The sequence below is a fragment of the Poecilia latipinna genome, unplaced genomic scaffold (assembly GCF_001443285.1).
Source record: "Poecilia latipinna isolate Pla-1442-1.1 unplaced genomic scaffold, P_latipinna-1.0 Scaffold1451, whole genome shotgun sequence".
NCBI classification, from domain to species: Eukaryota; Metazoa; Chordata; class Actinopteri; order Cyprinodontiformes; family Poeciliidae; genus Poecilia; species Poecilia latipinna.
In genome coordinates this window covers 91,547-109,939 of record NW_015114067.1, presented here as the reverse complement: position 1 = coordinate 109,939, position 18,393 = coordinate 91,547, and the positions used below count along the sequence as shown (strand labels likewise).

The window sequence follows — 18,393 nt, the reverse complement described above, 5'->3', positions numbered from 1 at the left end:
TATAAGAAAACAAAATTTCTGAGTTTGAAAAATTTACAATTTGTTAGAAAAAATTTTCAAAATTTTAGATTAATTTCAGAACTTTTTTAGAAAGAATCTTGGAAATTTCTGATTTTCAAAAGTAAATTTTTGTTTTTACTTTTTGAAATTTCCAAGTCCTTTTTGTACAAAACTTCTGAGATCAATCTAAAATTTTGAAAATTTTTTCTAACAAATTGTAAATTTTTCAAACTCAGAAATTTTGTTTTCTTATAGAAAAATTCTGAGGTCAACCTCAAAATGTATGAGTTTTTTTTCTTGTAAATTTACTCCTTTTTTGTTTCTGCAATGGCCCTGAGGCCTTGTTGTAGATTTCTCACTAAATGTGTTTATTCTGTGTTGCCCTTCAAAACAAATTGTTTTATCGTTACTCTTGTTTGTCTGCCTTTTTGTGTGTGTAGCATCACACCCATCTTCACCCTGTCCAGCGTGTCTGGAGAAAGCCTCGACCTCCTGAAGGTTTTCCTGAACATCCTTCCTCCGCTTAGCAACAGCAAAGAACAGGAGGAGCTGATGCAGCAGCTTACAGAGTTCCAGGTCCACAAACACACACAACATGGACACGAGGTTACATTTCCCTCCCTTTTAGGACTGGGCGATATGGCTAAATCTCTTAAAATCTAAAATCTATTAGTATTTTTGTACAAGATCCGATTTAAGATTTTAATCGATTATTTTTCTCACTTTCTTTTCCAAAAAATAAAAATCACAAATGACAGAAAATATTTTCAAAAAGTGGCTTTAATCATCCCTTCGCTGAGTTGTGCGGCAGACTATTAGGGACAGGCTCCAAGTTTTTTTTTGTTTGTTTAATTACGAGAACATAGTGGAAGAATATCTTAAAAATTATTAGAAAAAGTTGTTTTCATGAAAAAAAAGCTTCTCTAGAGTTATTAAGTTCTGATGTGATCACCCAGCCAGTGTAGTTCCTTTTTTTAAATATACGAATTATGTTTGCATAAATCTTTTCTCCGAATATTATGACTTTATTCTGGTAGTCATGTAATATTATGACTTTATTCACAAAATTGTATTAAAAACAACATTAAAAATCCTAGCCTGGCCCTAATAACTGATCATAAAATTTATATGAATTCAAAATCCAAATAAATAGAAACTGTAAAACCTGCTTGTCAAACAAGAAACCTAAGGAGTGCTTCGGTGATAAAAGATAAAAAGCCAAATTTCCAAAAATTAAATCTTCAAAAACCCAAAATTTGATTAACTGATAAAATTGTTTTTTTGCCCAGCTCTAGTCCCATCGCAGGATGTAGAAGTATAGCTCCAAAAACTAGAATAAATAAAGCTTACGTAGGATTTCAGAAAAAAGAATACAGATCGTACTGTCCTAAATGTTAAAAGGTTGGTTTGGATAGTTTTTTTCTCTTAATGAATGAAATCATCCATATTAAAAGTTGTTTTTTATGCTACACATGTCCAATCATGTGTTTGCAGGTGGATGAGATCTACTCAGTCCCTGATGTTGGGACTGTTGTTGGAGGAACTCTGTACAGGTAAGATGGCATGGTCTAATTAAAGGTTAAATCTTCTAGTTAGCCATTTTGTTGCTAACGCATAGATTAGCAATGCTGATGGTTTGTCAGTTGACCTTATTTTTGTCAGTTTAGATTCAGTTTAATTTAATTTATCCCAAAGAGTTAGAAAATAAAACCTTAACACCATCTTTATTTTTTCTGCCAGTGGAGTTTGCAGGGAGGGCGAGCGACTCGTGGTTGGACCCACTGAAGAGGGTCGTTTCCTGCGCCTGAAAGTGGGCAGCATCCAGAGGAACCGCTCGGCCTGCAGGGTGCTGAAGGCCGGACAGGCAGCCACTCTGGCTCTGGGAAACTTTGATCGCTCACTTTTGCGCAAGGTCAGAGGTCATCTAATGTTGGGTTAATAATTAGGACAGAAATTCAGGCTCATTGGTCCGTGTTCACTGATAACCAAAAGGACTGGTGGGCACACTTCTGCTAACCCGCTAATAGAGGAGCAAATTTAGCTCTATCGCGTTTTTGATCATTTTGAAAACATTTAGTGCACATAGCTTTAATGTTTTCTAAACTTTCAGTTGAAAAAAGTTTGACATCTTTGTAGAAGTTTTGGTAGAGTGCACAAAAATTGTACTCAACTAAAATGACCCAAGTAAGAGTAATAAAGTATTTGGTAAAAGTCTACTCAAGTGCAAAGTAACTGATCAAATTATTAATCATTTAATATTAAAAATTACATAATCAGATGGACCGAATATAAAGTTAAGTGGGAACACTGATATTTTAAGGACAATAATTTATACAAGTAACAAAACATAAAACCAGGCAAAAAAAAAAAAAAAAAATCCAAATCAGTTTCTTTTAATGGAAAAATTATGAAACTTTAACAAGACCTGCAGGTGTGTGTCTGTGTCTGGTGAAGTTTTGGTTAAAACTTGTTTGTTTTTCAGTCAGTGGGTAGAAAAATCCAGAAATTTTACTCAAGTAAGAGAATAAATATTTCATAATAAAATTACTCAAGTAAAAGTAAAAAGTAAAGCATAATAAAAATGCTCTAAAAAGTAAATTTTCTTCAAAACAGTTACATAAGTGAATGTAATTGAGTAAATGTAGCCGGTTCCTACCCAACTGTTAAGAATTCGTCATATAATCAGACGTTTATATGCATGCTCTTATTTTGAAATGGATGAAGAGTGTTCCACTTCCTGCGTATTGCAGGGCATGGTGATGGTCAGCCCCAAGATGAACCCGACCATCTGCTGCCAGTTCGAAGCTGCCATTGTTCTGCTCTTCCATGCAAAGACTTTCCGGCGGGGTTCGCAGGTCACCGTCCATGTCGGTAACGTCCGGCAGACGGCTACGGTGGAGTGCCTTCACGGAAAGGTCGGTGGGTTTTCTTATTCGTGTTGCATTTGGAAACAGACTGTTAAATCCTTCACTGCTGGTTTCAGGATGAGCTTCGAACGGGGGAGAGGGCCGTTGTTCGCTTTCGCTTCATCAAGCACCCCGAGTATTTGCGACTGAGCGCCAAGCTGCTCTTCAGGGAGGGAGTCACCAAGGGCATCGGTCATGTAACACGTCTGCTTCCCCAAGACCAGAATCTGAACCATGACCAGAATCTGCAGGATTATTAGAGACGATTTCACTGGACCAACAAAAGCTGGCTTTATGCTCCTGCCAAACTACATGCATATTAACCCACAGTCCAAACTTCACGAAGCTAAAAATATTTGGTTTCTTACTCAAGGTTGCAAGAACAAAGTGCACAAGAAGCTCAAGTGTTGAAGTCCTGATAAGTTCATCTCACTGCAGCAAACATCCACTTTAAATTTCTGACTAATCACACAATAGTTGTTGTTCTGCCCAGATGACGAGTCAGCAACAAGCTGGACCACCAAAACCCACGCCAGCCTGACAAAAGATTGGCCGTCTTTTGCCATACCTTGGTCTTGAGCCAGAGAAGGGTGGAGTGCTTCCTGCCCCAAGTGGAGGAGTTTCAATATCTCTAGGTCTTGTTCACAGATGGGGGAAAGATGGAGCGGAGATCGATAAACGGATCGCCATGTCGAAAGGTGAAGCTCTTGATTTACCAGTTGATTTACGTACCTATCCTGATCTAAAGTCACAAGCTCTGAGGAGTGACCGAAAGAGCAAGATCACGGATTTAAGCAGCTGAAATGAGTTTTCTCTGCAGGGTGACTGGGCTCTTCATTAGAGAAAGGGTGAGAAGCTCGGTCATCTGGGATAGACTCAGAGTAGAGGCGCTGCTTCTCTTTGTCAAAAGGAGCCATGTGAGGACACGATGGAGGGACTAAGTTTATCGGCTGGACTGGGATTATGTTGGGATTCCCCAACATAATCTCAACCAGAGAGAGAAAGGCTGGGACTCTCTGCTAAGGCTGCTGACTTCATGGTGGATGGATGAAGTGCACTCTTTCCAAAAAGTTCCACTTTTTCTCCTCCATCCATTGATGAAAAGCAAGTCTCTTCATCCAGATGTGGCTCACATCTGGTCTCTTTTTTCTTCTTGCAGTAGTTTTGGCTTTTAGCTCTGATATGAGTCTCTTCTTCTTCTCCTGTTGGAAGAAATGCTTGCCTACTTCATGCTGCCAGACAGGTTCTACTTAAGTGATTTCTTGATTCAAATTAAATTGAACTCATTTAATTCTCATTCTTAATTTGGATAGCTGTTTAATACATTAAATATTCCTTATAAAACTGTATTTTGCTTTTACTCAGGTTATCTATCTGATACTAAAATGTGTTTGATCTGGTATATTTTAGTGAAACTAAAACGCTAAAGCATCAGAAAAACTATTATAACAATTTTTTTTTGATTGGCCTCAGTTTCTGCTACACAGACCAACTTTATTAGGATTTTAAAATCAAATCTGATGTTGAAAGCTATAAGATACAATTGTGTCTGAATTAGAACCTACAGCCATTTCACTCAACATGGTTCAATTGTGGTAGATTTTTTTACAAAAACTCCTATTTTAATTTAAAACAAAAGAGTGAAGATAATGATGTCAAACATAAAACCTGTTCAGGAAAATGTTTCCACGTACCAATGACAGGAGGAAGTACTGAAACTCCAACAAATATGACATATTACATTACTATTGCTTTGAAGTCTGTATTTAGAATAAATATATTTTAGTACTTATACAAATGAACATTTAAAAATCTCTTTATCTCCTTTTTTCCCTCATTGTCTTCCATTGTGTTGGAATGGATCCATAGTTTAAGGGAATATTTATCCACGTTTTCCAGTTTTGTTACTCATCCATAATGCAGAAACAGTTAAATCTTCATCCACATGTTCATTGTAGCACTTCTCTAAACCTGCGTTTAAAAAAAACCCACAAACTATATTTGCATCAATCAATTCAAAGACGTTTTTGTATTTTGAAGGTTGTTGGTGAATCTGTTCAGGCGAGCGCACATTAAATTCAATTTGTACCAGCTGGATCCGAAACACGGACCTCCTTTTTCAAAACAGCTGCAGTGAAAGACGTGTGTTGTTGGTTTGTGATTATGTGAATTAAATGCACACTGCAACTACGCCCAGTTAAGGCTAACCTGCATGCTTGGTGATGGGCAGGTGCTCCACACCTGAATGTGGTGACTTTAACTTATAACCTTTTTTTGTTTTGTTTTCTTGAGGATTTGTGCAATTGTTAATCTAATCTTGAATGTACTCCATGGTTCTTGTCACTATCGAAATGCAGTCGCTGCTGACTCTGCTCTGTATTCGGAGGGTACATGTGTGCTGCAGAGTTGGCACTGCTGATTCTGCAGAGTGTAGAAGCTGAAAACGGACACAGAGGTTTAACGTTTGCTTTTCCTTATCGTTCCTCAAGCTCTTAAATAAAGAGTTGAAGTTGAAAGCTGAGAATGTGTGACGTATCTTACTTTTAACATCCTGGCAATGTGTGTTTTTATTTTTAATGTTTATATTCATGCTAATTCTTATGTCTTTGGTAAAATCTGCAGTAAAACAGGACTATGCGGATGGATGAAATGCCTTTAATAATAAAAAAAACAATGTTCAAACCATTTCAAAGAAAAATCTAAAGCAATAACTAGCTATTATTATAGAACAAGCTGCAAAACTTCCCCTCCCACACTTGTTTCTAAATATATATATTAATCAACTTTCTAAAACTGTAGAAGAACTCCAAAATAATTAAAATCTTGTTTTTTATGTGGTTTTCTGTCTTTGTTGGGCAGCTCTGTTTTGAAAAGTAACCACTGTAGTCCATTTTAACGGTGGAAACTGATGAACTATTGTTTCTTCTTTCTCTGCGACAGTTCTTTGTGTTGGTGGCAGTAGTTCAAGATGTAATTGTGCTGCTGTTTCTTCTCATTTGGATTCCTTCAAATGGAAATAAATCATTGCTAAGCGAGGCTCCTCTGCCGTGGCTTGATCCTCGGATAGAGCTGGGAGAAAAAGAGAAAAAGTTTCTCATTAAAAGACTAAGATTCCAAATTAAACCAATAAGAACTATTTGAATTTCATTAGAGAGCCTTTATATAAATAAGTAAGACCTGGAAAAGGTTAGAAAGCGTCACAATGTTGAGAGAGGAATGAGTATTTATTAAGGATACTCCAATCAGGTTTCTTCCCGCTGATTACAATACCGATAACCCATGAGGGCCGATCATCAATACCAATCATCACATACACCTAAGAAAGTGGAGTGGAGTGTAAGCTGCAGTTCATCTTACCCCAAGAAGGTTGCGGGGAATGTATCCTTCATGGTCACCACATCGAGCCCACCACCATTCTGTCTCGACCTCCCCTTCCTGTTTCAGCACCGTCAGGCAGTCTCCTTCGCTGAAGCCAAGCTCGTCCTTATTTTCAGGCTTATAGCTCCACAGAGCATACACCACCCCACGGTTCATCACTCCCATCTTGTCCTGAACACCTACAGCGGCACAGACAGGAAACTTGGTTAGATTAAATAATTTATTTACTGTAGCAGCAATTCCCTAATATTACTGTTTGTTTGTTTGTTTGTTTTTGTTCAAAGCTGAACTTAGTGTTTTACATCAGACACCTTGCTGGGCAGCTTTCCAAGTGGTCACACTTGTCTGAGGACATCCTGTTTGCAGCCTCACAATGGCGAGGAAGTACTGTTGATTAGTTGTTAGACTCATCTTGGTCTAATGATGTCGAAATGTGTGTAGAGCATGATAAGAGGATTGTTTAAACACCGATTCTGATTGTACCAGTTGTGAATGTTGCCGTTAAGCTCTTTGTTAGAGAACAGGAAGTTGTGCAAAAAAGTTCTGAAACTCTGAACAGCTGGACATGTACATTCAGAGAAAGTCACATTAAGTTCACCTGTAAATGTTCGTAGTGGATTTTAGGATTGAAATTTAACTCGAAAGCATAATGTCCTAGACTTTTTGTGAGTAGCGTATGTTTAATGCATATCTCACCATAAAGGAACTGGGAGCACTGTGCATAGCCCTCCTCCATTTCCTCACACTTGTCAGCTGCAGTCTGCATGTCACTGTATGTAGCTGCAAACACAGCTGCCCCAGATTCCACCAGGAACTTGCAAACCTGAACATTGTTGCAAGAGGCAGCACAGTGCAGGGGCGTCCTAAAAGGGAAACAGACTCTCGTCAACTGTGCTCCTGATCATGAAGGTGAAGCTTATCAGAGGAGCTCACTGAAGATCAGACTCACCAGCCATCACTATCAGCAGCATTGACGTTGACACCAAATTGAACCAAAAACTTCACTATGTCAGTGTGGCCGGCACAGACAGCATTGTGCAACGCTGTGATTCCCTCATCGTTAGGCATGCTGGCATCATCCACCTGCAATATCAGCAACGTGAAAGATCCAATCATCCATCTCATTCTTCACCCAAATTCACAACTCTAGCCTTGCAAGGGAGCATCAGCCAGAACCGTAACTTACATCATAGATGACTCTCTGGACAAGGTCAAATTCACCCTCCAGAGAGGAATCCAGCAGCAGGGCCAGAGGGCTGAACTGGACACGCGTCCTGTGCTCCACGCGGTCAGAGCCAGGTTTACGCAGGATTGACTGTTTACTCTGAAAGACAGAGCAGAAAGTCTATTACCAGAATCTGTATATTTTGCTTAATGAACAATAGTTATTTGTGCTAATTGTTTGGTCCTTTATAGGCTGAGGTTTTTTTCTACTTAGGTGAAATTGTTCCTCTACCATCATGGGCTGAAAGGAAGGAGAGGAGAGGAAGAAGCCACTGCTCCCAAAGAAACAGAGAAGACCAGATTACAGTTTTTAAACTGGGGACAAAGACCTTAATGCAGCGCAGTTGGTAGCACTGAAGGTCCGAAGCTCCAATCCCAGACTGGGAAGTTTTTGCATGTTATTCTTGTGCATGCATGAGTTCTCTATGTTTAGTCCAGCTTCCTGCCACAGTCCAAAAGCAGGACTGTTAATATAACTGATTACTCTAAGTTGATCTCAGGTATGAGTGTGCATGTTTGTTTGTCCTGTGTGTCTGTGTTTAGCCTTGTGATGGACTGGAGACCTTTCCAGGGTGCTCCTCACCAATAAGGGAGTGTAGGTGATGGACGGGTGTATCTGGGTGAGGATTGAAATAGTTTATTAAGTCTTCATTCATCATACAAACTGCCCATTTGAAAAGGGTTGTGGACACCTTGAGAGTCACTGCTTGTAAGGGGAAGAACATTTTCCTGCTGTATTTTTACAACAGCAGTAGCATCTTAACTGGTAAAACTGTGACTCACAGGTGGGGCTGGGTCTTGTAGAATCAGTTGCTGAAAGCTGAGTGTATCATCTGCAGGTTCTTCCTCCTCACAGCTGGGATAAGGCGGAGGTGGCCAAGTAAACATCTCCTCTGGAAAGTGCTCCTGTTGAGCTGCAGTGGAAGAAAGTTCTTCATCCTTGTCTTCCTGTGGGGATAGAAGGAAAGGATCAGGATCTGGGATCAGGGAAGGTGTTGTCAAACTGTTACTGTTGTGTCCAGCTGACATCAGAACAGCTAAACTTTTGTCTTTCACCCTGGAACTGACATCTTTCTTAATGGTCCTGTCGTCAGGAACTGTGGACTGAACATTTTCCTCTGGTGGACTGATGTTCTTCATAGGAATGGTTTCCATGGCAGCCAGAGTTGTCTGCTGGTACAGAAGCTTCTCAATATTAAATCCACCCGGGCCTTCAGACTCTACAACTGAGCTGCGTTTTTTTAGAGGCCGGGGGGCGTTGTGCAGTCGGCGGCGGAGGCCCTCCAAGTCGGCGTCAGAGTTCCTGTGAGGGTTGGACGCGAACGGGAGGAGCTTGGAGGGACTGAGTGGACGAGGAATCGCACATTCTGCTGTATCAGCATCTGCACCTTTGTCATCATTGACAGCAGATGAAATGGTATCAGTCCCAAACTCACAGAGCCCAGATCTCAAGGAGGTGTTCTCTGAGCTGACTGTTTGCGGCCTCTTGCCACCTGGAAGGGCTGGTTTTCCGTACACTGCACAGGAAGAGACGGTGACAAAGAGTACACAAAAATAATCAGTACACTTTAAAACAAAGGCTCTATGTCCAACATAGAGCCTACATTTTGGATAATACAATCCAACTCAACTTAATTTTGAGATTACAGTTAGCCCAAAAAGTATTCATACACCAGTCAGATATGAAATTACACTCCCTGACACAAAACAAAGGAAACAGAAGCTGGATCGGTATCACCTCGTGGTTTGCTGCGGGACAGTGTGCCCTGGCCTTCTGCTTGGTAGGCTTTACCAGGGGTGGCCTGCTGGGTGTACATCGAATAGATTGATGAAGCTGCCAGAGTTTGGGGTTTCTGAAACACAGGTGGAGGCACATCCGTGGGGTTTGGTGTGTAAGGTCGCACTGCAGCTGCAGGAGGACTTTCCTTATTGCTGTGCAGAGGGAGGGTGTTGCTGTGGGAAGACATGACCCCTGGATCCTTAAGTTTCTTTTTCCCAGGGAAGGTCCCTGTCCAAAAGGCAGGCTTGGAAAAGGTTGATGGACCAGAGAAAGGGAATAATTTCGGTTTAGTGGGAACTGCTGGTGGCACCGTTGACTTGGACTGAAAGCAAAAATAAAACACAAACAGAACCATTAAAGTCATGCAGCTGAAAACAATAGAAGTTAAGCAGAAGTCTAGTAAGACCTGGTTATCCTTTAGCTGCGTCTGTGCGGTGTGACCAAGTCGTGAAGCACCAGGGGAAGGAATGTAAGCATTGTCTTTTAGGGTCTCCACACCTACAAAAGATGCTTTACATTAAAATCTTTGACTTTGAAGAAGCCTTTTTGTACCCTCAACATAATAAACTGCATCTCTTTGGTCCCTTAATTCATTCTATAAACAGTGGTTTTGTTAAATACTGTAGACCAAATGCATTTTTTGTCTCTCCAGACCAATGGTTGTTAACTTTCCTAACAAGTAATGTGTGATACTCGACTGTAAACTTCAGATTAACTTCAGAATACTAAAAATACAGAGAGAAACAAAGCCTTTACTAAAACTAACTTGCCATAGCTTTTATAGCAGAGGTTTGACATATGAGGGCAGCAAGTGGAAGCAACTTGGTTTTATGGACAAAAGTTGCTATAATTACTTATTTTTGTGTTGAAAACTTTCACCTTTCAGAGTCAATAATCATCTTTAAAATGTCTAAACCAAAAAGGAACAGATCACTATGCTTACTAATGCTTGGTTTGGCTGGTACAGCTGGTGGCTTTCGGGATGAGGCACGCATTGGTAAGGTGGCAGTGCCATCTGGATATGCCGACTTCACCATCGTTTCCTGGCAAGGAAGCACAGCAGAAGGCTGGGAGTTTGACCTAGAGGCGGACTGGATGTATGGCCCCACTGCTGCTACTCTGGAGCTTGGCTCATGTTGAGGGTTGACGCTGTTTAAGGCCACCTGACAAATGATGGCAGAAATCAAAAAGGTGCACAAATACAACAAAAAGTAATGGACCTTCTTTGCTTTGTTGCTTATCTCCTCGTGATAAACAGATATTGTGATACATGTATTATTTAAACTTACTGGCAGGTTCTCTTTCTGCTGCAGGGCAGCCTTTTTCTTCCATAGTCTCCCTTGAAGCTCACCAAGACGTTGATCCATCGCAACAACTTCCATGTTGTTCTTTTTCAGCCTGTCTTTCTGCTCCTGCAGCCTAGCACTTTGTTCCTGGTTCAGCTTGTTCCTCAGCTAGAAAGGAGGAGGAAGTTAAAACATCAACAAGGTGACGAGTTTCTGCTTGGTGACCTGGGGAAAATCTTAGTTTTCAAGGTGTTACCATCTTGAGCAGTAATTCTGCTGCTTTTTTTAATTCACAGGTACTACAGTCTTATTCACCAACCGGACAACTTGACTTTGAAAGGTAAAAATTAAAAATAAATTAAATTCTTAGGCCTCTAATTCACCCAGCAGCATAGGGCTGGACAATAAATCAATAACTATATATATTGTGATTGACACATAATCAATATCCATAGATAATACATGTGATAGAATATTCTCTGGACTTCGATCCTGACTCGCTCGCTCTTTGGTTGCCTGGCAACAACTTGCTTGGTAACAAGCAGTTTCAAGTTCCCTCAACTTTGGTTACCTAGCAACATCCTGTTGAGTAACTTGCACAGCAGCAGTTTAAGGTTTCGCCACCAAGCCTCATAACTGCTTAAAAAAAGCAGTTATGAAATAAAAACCTGTGGTTTTATTTCCACAGGTGTGAAATAAAACCTGTGGATCAAACCACAGCTAAGCCGTGAAGCGTGCCAGAAGCTGAGCGCTGCACACAACCAACCCCACTGCGAAGAGAGAAGTGCTTATCACGTTTTACTTTGGACATTTAAAGTATTTTCCAGTTCCAGTGTTAAAAGTTCTTTACAAAACTGGTCTGTGATTGGTTTTGGATTATTATGTCATTATTAATATATTACTTTGAAATGGCCTCAAAACAATAATTACTGGGGCAATTTATCGTCCAGCAAAATTTGTTATCATGATAGGCCAATTGGTGTCACTGGTTTAAACCTTGACTACAAAACATTTACGTGTCACAATTAACCAGCTTGTTATAATTAAATTATTAGGCACACTCAATAAACTTTTATGACTAAAGTTTCACCTGCAAGTCTCTATATAAGTCCTTTAGCTCGGAAGAAGAGTTGTGAGGATGAAAAGGAAAAGGAGGCTCAAAACGAGCATTTCTTAGTGCCTCCAGCTGGCTGCTCAGCTCCTCCACCTTGGCTGCAGCCAACTCCAACTCGTTGTGCTTCCGCTGAAACAGGCTGGTCATCTGCTCAATCTCCTCCACTGGCACAAACAGAAAATAAACATCCCCAACACACAATGTCACTGCACACAGCAACTTACTTCCTTTAAGAGATGCTGAATGTGGAAAAGGTGGAGTTGGAAGTTCTCCTTGCCCTCTTTCTCAATAATCAAACAATCTGACATATTTTCCTCACAGATCAATTGTCAGCGGTGAAAAAACGGCTATTTGAAAACAGTTTTGATGCTGAAATGTTTCAGAGTTGGTACAAGAAGGAAAGCCTCTGACCTAATTTGGAGTTTATGTTTCGTTTCTGCTCCACTTGGCCCCTGAGAGCCCGGACCCGTAGCAGTTTGGCCTCCTGGTTGCGTATGTTTTCTTGCAGCTGAAGCAATCGGTCTTGCCCAGATGCCTCCTGATGCTGCTCCTGCCTCTGATCCTGCAGCTTCAGGTAACACAGCTGCTGCTCCTGCAACATCCAGCAAAAGCCCTTCATCAATCAATTTACAGGCACATGACGCTATTATAGTTTAATATTGTTTTTAACATGAAAAGCAAAAGTTGACAGATTTTTTATAGCATTTACACTTCCAAAAACATTTATATTAAATTGGGGTGCTTAGAGCTACAAGATAAAAGTTACTCAGCAACCACTATTACCACTTAATACCTTAAACCTGGGATCAAAATTAAATTATGCGTTCTCTTGTATCACAGCTTCAGAAAGCATAAGATGATCCTGAAAACAGCGGATGATATAAAGCAACAGTGTCTCATTACACACATGATGTGTGGCGCAATAAGCAATTAATTAATTAATCATATGATGAAATAAAATAATTTCCATTCAGTACATTTCCTTGACAATACAGCACACACTCTCCTGCCAACAACAATAATAAACGGGCAGACAGCTGCTTTCCCATAAGATCTACATGTGTGAATAATCTGAACTCACAATATTCTGTATGAACAATAGATGTGTTCTCCATCGCTGAGGTTGGAGAACGGCCCAAACACTGATGAGTGACATAAAGGTCTTCCAACATTAAATCAGACAATTTCAAATGTATATAATGGGTTCAGTTCAATATCAGGCTGAAACTGGGCTGAAGAACAACGGGTTCCTTCGGTAAAACTATTAATAGTAGTCGTATGCATGCTGCAGAGCGCTTGGTGTGCTGTACCTTGAAGGCCAAAAGCTGCTGCTGGGCATCAATCTGCTGCTGCTGTCTTGTTGCCAGATCCTGCAGCTCGCTCAGCGACATATCCAGAGGAATAACTGAGAACTGCAACAGAAAGCTCAGTCCGAGTTTTTGTAGTCACGTCATCATATTGTTTTTCTCTCTATCCAGCAGTCATTATGCCAAATTACACAACCTCTGGATGCGTTTCTTTACTAGACATTATGATGCAGTGTGATATCAATGTTTCTGAATAAATAAAGATCTTACCCCATTCTCTCTGAGTCTTTCCAAAGTAGTTTGGTCTGCAGCTCTGCATCCAGCTGAACACAAAAACAGATGTATCTTTTCAGACTTGCTACAGTGTTAAGTACAAAATACACACAACAAATCAATCATATGTTAACCATTCATGAGATATGCTCAAGTTAAAGCAAATCAATACTTAAAAATACCGTGAACAAAAAACACAGATGGAGCAGCCCACTTAATTCCTTCAGCTCTAAGCTGATTACTGCCTGAGCTGCTGGAAATACATGCTGAATCTGTTCTTTGGGAGCTGCAGACCCTCCTGCAGATTTGCACTACATGCTGCTAGATACAGGCACACTGGATTAAGGTTTCATCCAGATCCTGTCTGATTGATCTGATGGTTCTCTATAAACACATTTTCTTTTGAACAGGTTCAGATCGGTATATGGATTATTCAAAACATCTTCATTACATTTTTTGCGCCAAATCTTTCTTAGATAACTAGATCTTAGTCAGCTCAATTCTTGTCACTTTAAATCTGAATAATCAGCTGCTGGCCACGCCCTCAAATTCTACGTTTACACTCACATGTGAAAATGGCGACGATCAAATGCAAAATTATACAACCGTAAATATTTGAAAAGCAGAAGTGGGCCTTCCTGCATGTCCGCATGTCCACAACAAAATGCCTGTTTTGTTGTGGTAAGTCCACAACAAAATGCATGTCTTTTCCAGCAGCCATTGTACGGCACATACAATGGTAAAACCAGCTGACCAAATGTGCTGGAACTCCACTTGGGTTGCTAGGTAACGGGGTGAGCTTGGCTGGGGTTGCTAGGTGACAGTGCAATGCCCATCAATTGTGACTCAACAAAGGTTTTTGTAACGGCTCATTTTCCAAACACCAAAAAATATAAACTTAAAACAAGACTTTTCCAAGCACCTGGGCTGTTTTAGAAGCAATGGAAGAACAAAAACGTGCCAAAATTAAACTTTGCATAATAGCCCCCCTTTCGTCCCTTCTTTGATGAATAAATCTGGAAGATAAAAGTAAGATTATTTAATAGTCTCTGGTGATAATAAGGTATATCCAACCTGTTTCGTGTCCAGAGGCTCTTTGGTATCGCAGGATGTAGCGCACCTCCTCTTTCTGCTGGCCCCATCGCTGCAGCACCTCCAACATCGGCTCGTCTTCTTCAACCACACGCTCTGAAAGGTTAGAAAACAACACAGAGACTTTAACATCCAGCTATAAAAATATAACTGATCTTTAAAAAAGATCTCCTATTGATCGTATCGAAAACAGAGAGGTGGGCAGTGTTTTTAAGTCTGTTCTCCGAGCTACAGGGAGCAATAAGGACTTTCGAACTGGGGTTATGTGCTCCATCTTCCTGGTTTTAGTCAAAACGCTAGCAGCAGCGTCCAGGATCTGATTGGGTTTTTAGTCAGAAGACGCTGTTGCAGTATCAATGCGACTAAAGAAAATCACATGAATGACCTTCTCTAGATCTGGGACATTAGTCCTTTAATCCTGGAAATGTTCTTGAGGTGATAGAAGGCCGACTTTGTAACTGTCTTTATGTGGCTCTGAAGGTTCAGGTCCATCACTATACCCAGATTTCAGACCTGATCACTAGTTTACATCTGTAATAACTGAAATTGTGCTTTGACTCTAGATCGTTCCTCTTTAGGTCCAAAGATAATAACTTCAGTTTTTAGTTATGACGGAGCAGTAATCATGAAAAGCTGTGGTCAGTATTTATGTAAAACTCACCTGAACCTCTCCAGGTCTCAGCCAGGTAGCAGTCGGCCTCACCAGGCTCCTTACAGAGCTCCACAACGTCTCTGCACAGCATCTCTGGCATGACGGGAACCTCCGTGATGCGCTGGTCGTTGCTGCCAAGGTGTACGGTAAGGAACATCTAAAAACATGGAGCAAATTATCCAGGAAATGTTTAAAAGAGGTCAGAAAGATTTAGAAAACAATCTACCTTAACTAAAAAGGTTGTTACAGTAGAGTATTTCATATGGTAGGTATGTAAGCAATAAATTAATTAATCATGTGATAAATTGAAACAATCTCAATCATTTCCATTTATTGCTTTTATTTTGCTGCAAAAAACTGGGTAATAAAAGTCTTCAGTCTGGTGCTTTGGCCTCAACTAGCCCTTTTTTTGAAGGACAAGTGTGTTTACAGAGACATCATAATTTATTTTATTTGTTGTTTCTGTTGTTTTGTTTATTTATTTTGGATATTTAAAATGTCTTCCAGTTCCAGTGTTACATGTTCATTAAAATTTAACATTTATTGATCTTTGAGAATGTGTTCTTGCAATATTATACCATTACTTGAAAATGGTCTCAAAGAAGAACAATGTTGTCGTTTATCGCAATAACTTTGTGGACAATTTATCGTCCAACAAAATTTGTTATCATGACAGGCTTACAGGTGTGTTATAAAATAAATGTTAGTACTGACCAGTTCTTAGTGTTTAAAATGAATTGTTTGAAAAATGTAAAATAAAGCAATACTTTAAGAGTGTGTGGTGGAAGATATCAAACCATAAACCATTTTATGTCAGATTTCTGTTCTTTTTATAACTGATATTTACGTTATAAAAGCTGCAAAAACACAAAACCTTACTCTGTAGTTTTACTCTAGTTTCTAGTGCAAATATCTTAGTGCACTAGAAATTAGAGAAAACTAACTTTCCAGCAAGGTGTAGGAGTTTGTTTTAGGTAAATAATCCTTTAATTTAGATTTAAAAAGCACCAGTTCCACTGGGAGATTATTTCACTTCTAACATGGAAAAATGTCTTATGAGTGAAATAATCTGGTACTTTTTAAATCAATATTGAAGGATTATTTAAATAAAATAAGCTCTTAAAACTTAACATAATGATATCATAAGCAAATGCTTCTATTTTGAGTTCTTGAGTTATGTTATAGTTTCCCTCAGATTGGAGTCAAATTCAAGGGGAGATCCAGTTTATGAAGGTAATTTACAGTCTCAATGTTTATAATGTTGAAATTTAGATACATTAAGAATATCATGCAAAAGTCCATAGCTGCAGCTAAAGATGATTTACGTAATCAAATATTATATTGATTATTCTGGTGATTAATCGGATAAAAACATTGCCACATTCTGCTGATTTTTTATTTAACCACTTAATCATTTTAAATATAATATTAGAAATGCATAAAAGGTTGCTAATAAACAAATAATTCTTGCCTAAAATGCATTAGCATGACATTCCAGTAGTCTGCACTTTTAAGGAAAGCAGCTGTGAAACATGAGTCAGTCTGGATGCTGCAAAGAATTTAAAATGTGAAAAAAAGGACAGTGTAGGAAGTTTGCTTCAAGCAAAACTGTTAACAGAGAAGTTTGTCTCTATTTCCTCAAACAGGTCATATCAGGTTCCTCTATTATAACAATTAAATTAACTTTTGACTGGAAAAAGACACATGTAAGCATGTAAGCTCTTATCAGTCACTTCCTCACCTTCACAGCCCAGAGGAGGAACATTAATGCACTTTAGTTGATCATATAATGTACGTAGTTTCCCGCGAAGCAATGGCAATAAAATCAAAAATCCCATTAGCTGGGTGATTCATATAACGGAGTACTAGGGCCATGGTAGATGGAAAATAAAAAGAAGGAAAAATTTTCTGCCAGAAATTTTCTAGAAAAAACCCCCAGAAATTTCTGAGTTTGAAAAGTTGAAAATTTCAAACTTTTGAAATGTAGAAAATTATAGTTTTTTTCCTGAAAATTTCTGAGATTATTGTCAAAATTTCTGAATTTTTTCTAGCAAATCTTCAACTTTCAAACTAAAAAAATTCCAAGTTTTTTCTAGAAGATTTCTGAGATTCGTCTCTGCATTTCTGAGTTTTTGGATGTAAATTTACTCCTCCTTTTTAAGCCCACAATGACTCCAATATGCTGTCGAAGCTTTTTAATTCTACTTTTTGATAGTTTTTTTTTTTTCATAAACTCCATCATTACTGGAATCTCCCTGGTTTGCTACTAGTTGCAGATAAATCAATCAATCAATCAATCATAAATCAATACTTCCTCTCCTCAGTCCAACTGTTTAATTGATTATGAAGTCTCAATTGTCAGCTAAAAGTACAATCATAGATAGATAGATAGATAGATAGATAGATAGATAGATAGATAGATAGATAGATAGATAGATAGATAGATAGATAGATAGATAGATAGATTTTCGTTTAAAGCTCCGATTACAGCATTTAAAAGTTAATATTAGATATTTATGCTGTGAAATATAAAGTTCTTCCTTCTCACCGGCATCATGCTGTGGAACTGGTACCGTCGGTTCGGAAGGCTCCTCCTGTTTGACCTGTTGCAGAAAGGTTCGTCTGGTCCGGTCCGTCCAGATTTTCTCGCGCCTTTATAGAAAAGCACCGTCGATATTCTCGTAACGGGGGCAAAGCCTGGTGTCGGTCCGCGGCGCGGAGGCAGAATCCCGGCCGCTCTGTGACGCGCCCCGACGCTCCTCCACTATCACCGGATCAGCTGCGGACTGGACAGCGGACTGAGGGCTGCAGGAAGCGGGACTGTCAAAATAAAAGCCATCAAGAGTCCGATTATTGATTCAATAATAATAATAATAATGATGATGATGATAATTCCTCAATAAAATGTGAAGCTTAAGTATCTTAAAACAACAAATAGATGATAAATTAACTGTGATTTTGAATGTACTTTTTCGTAACTAACACAACAAAACTGAAAATTAATTACTGACAACAACAACAACAACAACAACAAGGATAGGAATATTACAAATATTTACTATTTAAAAATATTTAATTTAAAAAGACACCATTACTGGTACTGCTATTTGTAGTATATGTCAGAGATTTATTCATTAATGTCTTAAAAATCAGAATGTGGCTTTATTTTTAGATGAGTTCCATTCCTGAATATCTTAAAATAACAGATAAATCAACTGTGATTTTGAATGTATTTATGTTTTTGTCACTTATTCAACAAAACTAAAAATCGGATCAAAGGCAAAACGTTTACAAAAATTTCACTGAATAAAAACTTAGAGTTATAAATTCAAAGTTGTTTGTATATATTGATGATTTTTGTCATTCTTTGTTTTTTTTTGT

The 18,393-nt window shown here is 39.0% G+C and overlaps 2 protein-coding genes across 3 annotated transcripts in view; one reads left to right on the top strand and one right to left on the bottom strand.

Moving 5' to 3' along the window:
* The window catches only part of gtpbp2b (GTP binding protein 2b), a 14,419-nt gene extending 8,997 nt beyond the window's left edge, over positions 1 to 5,422 (top strand). The window contains exons 8-12 of the mRNA XM_015057265.1: positions 441 to 576; positions 1,495 to 1,553; positions 1,741 to 1,912; positions 2,751 to 2,915; positions 2,984 to 5,422. Of these exons, the coding sequence (XP_014912751.1) occupies positions 441 to 576; positions 1,495 to 1,553; positions 1,741 to 1,912; positions 2,751 to 2,915; positions 2,984 to 3,166 (715 nt within the window). The 3' untranslated portion in view covers positions 3,167 to 5,422. The remainder of the gene's footprint in view (positions 1 to 440; positions 577 to 1,494; positions 1,554 to 1,740; positions 1,913 to 2,750; positions 2,916 to 2,983) is intronic.
* LOC106962697 (apoptosis-stimulating of p53 protein 2-like) lies at positions 5,194 to 17,818 on the bottom strand. 2 transcript variants are annotated; one of them, XM_015057264.1, is made up of 18 exons: positions 17,561 to 17,817; positions 15,022 to 15,169; positions 14,343 to 14,456; positions 13,266 to 13,318; positions 12,999 to 13,100; positions 12,100 to 12,280; positions 11,665 to 11,852; positions 10,578 to 10,742; positions 10,232 to 10,451; positions 9,695 to 9,786; positions 9,247 to 9,610; positions 8,577 to 9,025; positions 8,292 to 8,456; positions 7,471 to 7,608; positions 7,234 to 7,367; positions 6,981 to 7,147; positions 6,264 to 6,463; positions 5,194 to 5,975 (listed from the first exon to the last, which is right to left on the bottom strand). In XM_015057264.1, exons 1-18 carry the CDS (start codon positions 17,567 to 17,569, stop codon positions 5,934 to 5,936), a joined length of 2,931 nt encoding a protein of 976 aa, XP_014912750.1. In that variant the 5' UTR covers positions 17,570 to 17,817; the 3' UTR covers positions 5,194 to 5,933. The 2 variants fall into 2 exon arrangements, with proteins under 2 accessions (XP_014912750.1, XP_014912749.1); XM_015057263.1 differs by having other exon boundaries at positions 8,292 to 9,025; positions 17,561 to 17,818.
* Between the last annotated feature and the right edge of the window lie 575 nt (positions 17,819 to 18,393).

Excerpts from the sequence above, each read along its gene's own strand:
- LOC106962697 (XM_015057263.1), bottom strand. Across the intron at positions 7,368-7,470 it reads TCCAGAGAGTCATCTATGAT|GTGGATGATGCCAGCATGCC; the intron begins GTAAGTTACGGT and ends CTGATATTGCAG. Across the intron at positions 7,148-7,233 it reads GCTGCTGATAGTGATGGCTG|GACGCCCCTGCACTGTGCTG; the intron begins GTGAGTCTGATC and ends TTTCCCTTTTAG.